Source organism: Tympanuchus pallidicinctus, unplaced genomic scaffold (genome assembly GCF_026119805.1).
Source record: "Tympanuchus pallidicinctus isolate F22 unplaced genomic scaffold, pur_lepc_1.0 scaffold82, whole genome shotgun sequence".
NCBI lineage: Eukaryota > Metazoa > Chordata > Aves > Galliformes > Phasianidae > Tympanuchus > Tympanuchus pallidicinctus.
The window spans coordinates 1-8,054 of NW_026294805.1; the positions used below are offsets into that span (position 1 = coordinate 1).

The following is an 8,054-nucleotide window of genomic DNA, read 5'->3' on the forward strand; positions in this document are numbered from 1 at the left end:
GGATGGGGCATCATGGGATGGGGCAGTGCGGGATGGGGCATTATGGGATGGATGGGGGTATTATGGGATGGATGGGGTATTATGGGATGGATGGGGCATCATGGAATGGGGTATTATGGGATGGGGAGCTATGGGATGGGGCACTGGGAATGGGGCATTATGGGATGGGGGCATCATAGGATGGATGGGGTATTATGGGATGGATGGGGCAGTATGGGATGGGCATTATGGGATGGGGCAGTGCGGGATGGGGCATTATGGGATGGATGGGGTATTATGGGATGGGGAGCTATGGGATGGGGCACTGGGAATGGGGCACTATGGGATGGATGGGGCAGTGTGGGATGTGGAGCTGTGGGATGGGGTATTATGGGATGGATGGGGCACTGTGGGATGTGGGGCACTGGGAATGGGGAAATGGCCCTATGGGATGGGGCAGCATGGGATGGGGCACTAACTGCGAGATAGGGAGCTGCGAAATGGGCATTATGGGATGGAGCATTGGGAATGGGGAAATGGCCCAATGTGGAGCTGTGAGATGTGGCCCTATGGGATGGGCAGTGCGGGAACTGGGATATGGCACTTCGGAATATGGCGTTATGGGATGCGGCGCTGGGAACGGGGACATGGCAGTGTGGGATATGGAGCTGTGGGGTACGGCATTGGGATCCGGTCCGTGGCATTATGGGATGCGGCGCTGTGGGACACGGCGGTGTGGGATGGGGCAGCGGCCCTACGGGACGTGCGGCTGTGGGATGGGGCTCCGTGGGACGGGGATGGAAGCACGGCGCTCCGGGAGCCGTTCTGTGTCCCGCACGGAGCTGCGTGAGATGGGATTTGGGACGCGGCACCGCGAGACCCCCGCTGCCCCCTGCCGGTGTCCCCCCCGGTGTCACCGGAGGAGCGGCGACATCTGCTGGTGGCGGAGGGGCAACCGGGGGGAGGGGGGGGGTGTCTGGAGGGGGGGCTTCTCCGAGCCGAACCAAACCGTGCAGCAGCGCAGCTCCGGGTCGGACCCCCCCCCCTCACGCCGGACCCCCCCACGGCTCGGTGCCACGCGGGGGCTGCGGGTGACGTGGCCGGGGACCCCCCCCCCCTCAGCCAACCCCCCCCTCCATGGGCTCCGCGTCCCCTGGCTGTGACCTCCCGGAGGTGCCACCGCGATAATGACAGAGTGGCGCGGGGGGGGGGCGGAGGAGGTTTTAAATAACGCACAAATTGGGGCCACGAAGTGGTGCGGTTTCCTTTGGGCGGGGGGGGGGGGGGGATCCTCCCCCCCCTCAGCGCTGTGACTCAGAGGTGGCGGCGATGTGGGGGACGGTCCCCAACCCCCCCCCCCCCCCCCCCAGTGGTGACTCACTGGGGTCCCCCCCCGGCCCTGACGTCACCCCCCCCCCCCCCGCCCCAGTGCGGGCACCGCTAATTACACGGAGGGGCCCCTGGGGGGGGGGGAGAGGGGGGGACAATGCGCCACCTCCGCAGGGACACAGCGCGGTGACATCGGGATGTGAGGTCACACAGCGGCCTCAGTGCTGGGGGGGGGGGGACAACACGAAGAGCTACGGGACAGGAGAGGGTCGCCCCCCCTCCCCCCCCCCCCCAGAGGGTCATTTGGGGGTTGGGGTCCCCAGAGCAGCTTTAGGGCTGCAGCTCGGAAGTTTGGCTCCAGTTTTGGGGTCGGATGCTCAAAGTCCAGGGTTGAGGCCCCCCCCCCCCCATTCACACACACGGGGCAGAGGCACAGCGCTGAACCCCCGCAGCCTTTATTGGGGTCCGCCCCCCCAAAGCCCCTCCTCCAACACAACCGCACCCCTCCAGACCCCGCCCCCCCCCCCACCGCACCCTCCGAAGCCCCCCCCCCTTCCAACACACCCGCAACCTCGCAGCTCCCCCCCCCCCCCCTCACGCCCGGATGGGGCTGGCCGTCCCCGGGGGGGGCCCCTCCAGGCTCTCCATGCTGCTGCTGCTGCTGTAGGCGCTGACATCGCGGCACGACCGCTGCCGCCCCCCCCCGGACCCCCCCCTCGGCATCGGAGTCGGAATCGGGCGCCGTGTGCCGTCGGATTCGGGACACCGCGTCCCTCAACGCCTGGCTGTAGAGCGCCGGCCGCCGCGGGGGGGGCCGACCCCGGGACCCCCCCCCCTTCCCCGGGCTCCGCTTGGAGCCACGAGGGGGGTGAAAGAGCCGGTGGGGAGGCGGGGGGCTCCGTGCGGGGTCCCGGGGGGGGTGGCGGGCACGGAGACCCCCCCGGCGTAACGCACCTGATGGCGCTGCGGGGGGGGCACGTACTGAGCCCGGACCACCACCCGCGTGGCGTCGATGAGGACGTGCCCCCCCGGCCCCCGCCGCCCCCCGCCGCGCCCTACGGGTCTGTGCCGGGGGGCCGCGGTGCGGGGAAGGGTCTGGCAGTGCAGGGGGGGTCCCGATGCTGCCGGGGGGGGCTGCATCCCACGTGGCCATCGGACCCCCCCCTCGGTGGCGGCTCGGGGCAGCGTGTGGCTGCAGCCCCCCGGCACGGAGCCGCGGCCGCGGGGTTTGGGGAGGGGGGCTGCGCGGCCTCTGGGGGGGGGCGGGCTGCAGGGTGCGGTGCGGAGCGTCGTAGGCGGGGGGGGGAGATGTAAGGGGGCGGCCCCCCCCGGCGCAGGTCGGCCGCCCGCGCTCTCCGCATGTGGGTCTCGTAGCTGGGGGGGCCCGGCCTGGCCGCTGCTAACGGGGAGCAGAGGGGGCCCGGCGGGTGCCGCTGGCGGGGGGGGGCCGTACTGCGGTTCCGCGGGGGGGGGCGCGAAGCCGGGGGTGGTGCGGCGCCGGGGGGGGGGGGAGAGGTGAAGTCCCGCCGGGGGACAACGCGGGGTCGGGGGGGGGGTCAGCTCCGCCACGAAGCGCTTCTCCAGGAACCTGCAACACAGAGAGGGCCGTGAGGGGGGGGTGGGATGCGGGGTGGGATGGGGGGGGTCCGTCCCGCCCCCCCGAAGCCCCACTCACGCGTACTCCCCGGCGAAGCGCCGGTAGCCCCACGGGGACTCGGGCCGGCACCCCGCGGCCATCCCGGCGGTCGGGCTGCAAAACGTCACGGCGTCGATCTCCACCAGCAGCACCTGGGTCCGTTCGCAGATCCTCAGGCGCCCCACGCCCCTCTCCGTGCCCCCCAGCATGGCCCGGGGGGGGGGGCAGGTTTGTTGTTGGGGGGGGGGGGGGGGCGGTCCCGGTGCCGCCGGTTTCGCAGCCAGGCGCCCGCCCGCCCCGGCGCAGCCGCACGTGGGAGCGCGGGTGGCGGCGCCGCCTGGATGTGGGGCGCAGCCCCCCAGGTTCGCACCCCCCCCCCACCTCCCCAGGGGTCCTTTCCAACCCCCCCCCCCCCCACCTCAACCCCCCCCTTCTGCGACAGCGCGAGGCGATCGCCGGGTTTGGCACCGAGAGCTGCAGCCCACGCGGCTCCGAGCGGAGCTTAGCAACCCTCCTGCGGCGGCATGGCAACGGAACCACCGGCAGCACCGGCACCGGCACCACCCCCCCGGTCCGGCACCGGGCGGCCACGCGCCCCCCCCCGCCCCCCATCGCCCCGCTTCTCACCTCGCACCGCCGTGCCGGACAGCGGAGGCGCAGCCGGCGGCGCTCAGCCTCCCCCCCCCCCCCCCACGGGCCGGAATGCGCTGCGCTCAGCACGGCTCCGTGCCTCCCCCGAGCAGAGACGGACGGGGTGGGCAGAGACCCCCCCCCCCCCATACACACAGCCCCCCCCAAATGGGGGTCCAGGCCCGGCTCCCCCCTCTGCCCCCACATCTCCAATCCCAACCTTTCAGCGAAGCCACCGGCAGAACAAACAGGGATTTAGGGGCTGGGTGAGCTCAGCAGATTCCCCCGACGGCGACGCGGGGGGGGGGTCCCGGTGCCCCCCCCCCCTTCCACCCCCCCCCCCCCCCTCGGCGCCCCCACACAACGAGGCTGCGTTGGTGCCAGGTCTGTGTTTATTTGCCATTTCTCTCCGCACACAAAGCGGTGGCAGTGAGGGGGGAGCAGAGTGGGGGAAAAATAAAGCTATGTGGGGCCGGGACGCCCCCAGCCCATGCGGCCCCCCCCAGCCCCCCCCCCAGCCAGGATCAGTCGCCCCATAGGAGCACACTGAGGGGTTGGGGGCTGCCCAAGCACCCGGTGGGGGGGGGGGGGGGAGGTAGAAGCCGCCCCCACCCCACAGCCGGTTTATTGCTGCTGCTGCTGGTGTGTGCGACCCCCCTGGGGGAGGAGGGGAGGGCGGGGGGCACCGGGCTGGGCTGAGCCCCCCCCCCACAGCACCGCTCAGGGCTCAGAGCCCTCGGGGAGAACCAGGGCTTGGAGGATGTCGGAGAGGGAGACGATGCCTTTCACCACGTCGCTCTCATCCACCACCACCAAACGGTGCACCTGGGGGGGGGGGGGGGCGAGGTGGGCAGGGGGCTCCCACTCCCCCCCCCCCCCCCCCCGCGCTCCGTGGGCCGCGAGTTACCTCGGCCTCCACCAGGCGGTTGATGATGGCTTCCAACGTCTCGTGTTTGTAGCACTTGAGGACGCCCTCGAAGTAATGGGAGCGGTGCTGCAGCGCCCGCGTCACCGTCACGTCCAGGTTGTTGTAGGTCTTCTCGGCAGCCAAATTCTGGGGCAGGGAGAGGAGCTGGGGGGGGGGGGCAGCTGGGACCCCAGGAGCCCCACGAGCCCCAACCTCCCTCCCTTGCGGCTCCGTTCCACGTCGCCACGACCTCAATACTCACAATCACATCGAACTTGGAGTAGATGTCCACCACCCGCCCTGCAAGGAGAGCCGGGGCTGTAAGGGGGGGGCAGAGCCCAAGGGGGGGGGCAGAGCCCAAGGGGGGGGGGCAGAGCCCAAAGGGGGGGGGGGCAAAGTCAAAGGGGGGGGGCAGAGCCCAAAGGGGGGGGGGGGGCAGAGCCCAAAGGGGGGGGGGGCAAAGTCAAAGGGGGGGGGGGGGCAGAGCCCAAAGGGGGGGGGGGGGGGCAGAGCCCAAGAGGGGGGCGCAGAGCCCACCGACAGCAACGCCGCCCCCAAAGCCTCACCTGAATCATCGACCACAGGCAGAGCAGAAACGCGGTGCTGCACAAAGATGCCCAGAGCCACGTAGATGGGGGTGCTGGCGCTCACCACGGCGATGTTGCTGTAGGTACCGATCTGCAGCTCCTCCAGAGTGCGGGCCATAAAGTCGGGCTTCGGGACCTCTGCAATCTGCAGGGGACGGGGAGGGAGGAGGGGACACAGTGCTGACGCTGGCTGGGTTTGGTGCTCCGGCTGCACCCTGGCTCATGGGGAGGGGGGCTGGGACGGGGTCCTAGGAGTGAAAGCAGAGAGTGCTGGGTGCGGAGCGGGACCCCAACGCCGCCCGGGGAACCCCAGCACCAAACCTGCGCCCACCCCCAGCCTGCAGAACCCGGCGCGGCTCAGCCAGGGGGGCAGCACCCACTGCTGAGTGGGGAGGGGGGACTTACAAAGAGTTTGAGGAACTTGAGGATGCGTTTGTGGGTGAGGATGTAGAGAGTGTTGCCCGAGTCGGGGTCGATGACGGGGAGGCGGTGGATTTTGTTCCGGATCAGGGAGGAGACGGCGTCAAAGAGGCTGGGGGTGGAACAGAAGGAGCGATTGGGGCTCACACAAACCCCCCCCCCGTGCCGCCACCTCAGCCCCCCACAACCCCCCCACAGCCCCCACCTGGCATTGGGGGAGATGCAGACCAGCGGCTTGAAGGAATCCTGCAGGTACACCTCTGTGGGGAGGGGAGGCTCAGCTGTGGGGCAGCCACACAGGGATGGGGCAGCGGGAGGCGGCAGCTCTGTTACCTCTCCACGTCTCAATTTTGTGCTCCTCCAGCTCGTAGATCTGCACCTGAGCACCACGAGGAACCCCCAGGTTCATCCAACGGGGCCCCCCCCTCACCCTCCCAACCCACAGGGTTATGGGGCAGCCCCCCCCCCCCCCCCAGCACCACCCCCCTACCATGGGTGACTTGTAGTAGCGGTGCAGGATGTTGATGAAGTCGGTGATGGTCAGCATGCCTGCAGGGTGGGGGGGTAAGTGGGGTCCTGCCCCCTCTCCCCCCTCCAGCTCCCCCCTCCCCACAAAGCGCTCACCCACAAAGCTCTGCTTTTTGCTGTCCCACAGCGGAGCTGCCCGCACACCATTGGTGACCAGTGCAAAGAAAGCCTTCTTCACCTACAGCGGGGACACGGAGGAGGAGGGGGATGTCGGGACCCCCCCCCCCCAGGCAGGGCAGAGCCCATTCCTGGCCCCCCAATCCCCCCTCTGCCCCCCAACCCACCTGCAGGGAGGTGTCGAAGACGACGAGTTTGGAGCTGGTGGGGATGAGGTCGTAGCAGCGGTGTGACTTCATGAAGGCCGTGTAGGGACCACGGAGGGGCTCCCCTGGGGGGTGGGAGGGTGGGAGGGGGGGCAGCGTGAGGGGCGGCCAGCAGGAAGGGGAGCTCAGAACAGGGCACCTCAAAAGATGGGGCACAATGATACAGGAAACCCCAAATGTGAGACGCCTCAGAACGTGGGAGACCCCAACACCAGGAGACCCCAAAAACAGGAGATGCCCCCAAACAGCACGAGCCACAACAGCAGGAGAGCCCAAAACGTCAGAGATCCCAACGCAGAGACACCGCGACGCCAGAAGACTCAAACCCACGGCACATCCCAGCACCGGGTCACCCCGACAACGGGTCTCCCCAATAACGCCGCACCCCAATAACGGCACACCGCAATAACGGCTCTCCCCAATAACGGCACATCCCCTCCCGGGGACACCGCGACCTCCCTCCCTTCCTCCCCCCCCCTCACCTTCCGCTCCCGGGGCGCTGCGCTCCGCCGGGCTCTGCGCGGCCGGACCGGGGCCGGGCTCCTGCGGACAGACAAGGCCGGGGCCGGGCCCCGCTCCCGTTATCCCCGCTCCCGTTACCCTCCCGGTGCCCGCAGCCCCACGCTCACCCCCGCGGCTCCTCACGGTCCCCCCCGGTTTCCCCCCGCCGTTTCCATCCCGCTCCGTCCCCACCTCCATGGCCCCGGGTCCGCTGCCGCCACCGCCCCACTTCCGCCCGGCGCCAGCGAACCGCTTCCGCCAGTACCCCACACGTGATCGGAAACACGTTCAACACGTGACCGGAAGCGCAGTTCTGTCACGTGACCGGAAGTAAGCGCATTCCACGTGACCCCTGACCGCCCGACGACCTGAACACGGGGTGCACGCGAGGTCCTAGAAGGGAAAAGTGGGTCCTGGAAGGGAAAAGGAACAAGACGGGGGTCCTGGAAGGGGAAAAAACAACACCAGACGGAGGGGGGGAAAAGGGATCCCGGCGCACCCCCCCAAGAGCACAGCGAGGCGCCGGGCTTCTCACGCGCTTTATTTAAAATAACATCCAGTGGTTTCGGTATTGGTAAAAACGGGTTTTCTACACGCCCCGGCCTTATGTACAGCTCTGAAAGTTAAACTTCTCGTATATTTTCTTTTCTTTTTTTTTTTTTTTTTTTTTTCCTTATTTTTTTTTCTTTAAAACTTTCTCATCATCCCCCATTTCCCCCCTCGGGTCGTTTTTTATTTATATTTTTTTTTTTTTCTTTTTAAAGTCATTTTTATTATTTTTTTTATTATTTTTTTTTCCTTTTTTCCCTCTTTTTTTTTTTTGTTTTTCTTTTCCTTCTTTTAAACCTTAAAACCTTTTTTTCTTTTTTTTTTTTTTTTTCTTTTTTTTTTTTTTCTGCAGCTTTTTTGACGAGTTGCGGAAGCAGCTTTAAAAGAACGGCCCCGCCCGGCCCCCCCCCCCCCCGCACCGGCACAGGGCCCCCCCCAGGGCTCAGACCCCCCCCCAATAAAGGGCCAGCCCCCCCCCGCCGCCCGTTTGTGCGTTAAGAGCCCCCCCTTGAGCCCTGGGGGTGCATTGGGGGGGTGGGGGGGTGGAAAGGGGAGGGGGTTTACAAACAGCCCCCCCCCCCCCTCGGGGCCGGGGGCTGCATAATGCCCACACGCTGCTCCATCGCTGCCCCTCGGAGCTCAGCCCCCCCCCCCCCCTGCACCCC

General features: G+C 67.9%; 1 protein-coding gene across 4 annotated transcripts; it reads right to left on the reverse strand.

Moving 5' to 3' along the window:
• Positions 1-3,948: 3,948 nt before the first annotated feature.
• Positions 3,949-7,118, reverse strand: PRKAG1 (protein kinase AMP-activated non-catalytic subunit gamma 1). Of its 4 annotated transcripts, XM_052669795.1 has the most exons (12): positions 7,033-7,108; positions 6,822-6,882; positions 6,301-6,404; positions 6,113-6,194; positions 5,979-6,037; positions 5,822-5,867; positions 5,694-5,748; positions 5,474-5,600; positions 5,048-5,213; positions 4,744-4,781; positions 4,482-4,628; positions 3,949-4,399 (listed from the first exon to the last, which is right to left on the reverse strand). In XM_052669795.1, exons 1-12 carry the CDS (start codon positions 7,036-7,038, stop codon positions 4,295-4,297), a joined length of 996 nt encoding a protein of 331 aa, XP_052525755.1. In that variant the 5' UTR covers positions 7,039-7,108; the 3' UTR covers positions 3,949-4,294. The 4 variants fall into 4 exon arrangements, with proteins under 4 accessions (XP_052525755.1, XP_052525753.1, XP_052525754.1 ...); XM_052669793.1 differs by having other exon boundaries at positions 5,822-6,037; positions 7,033-7,111; XM_052669794.1 differs by having other exon boundaries at positions 5,979-6,194; positions 7,033-7,110.
• Between the last annotated feature and the right edge of the window lie 936 nt (positions 7,119-8,054).

Bases quoted from the DNA above. Each gene is read 5' to 3' on its own strand.
- PRKAG1 (XM_052669793.1), bottom strand. The intron at 5,601-5,693 runs GTGGGGGCTGTG...TTCCACCCCCAG, and splicing joins TGCATCTCCCCCAATGCCAG to CCTCTTTGACGCCGTCTCCT. The intron at 5,214-5,473 runs GTAAGTCCCCCC...CGTCCCCTGCAG, and splicing joins TCAAGTTCCTCAAACTCTTT to ATTGCAGAGGTCCCGAAGCC.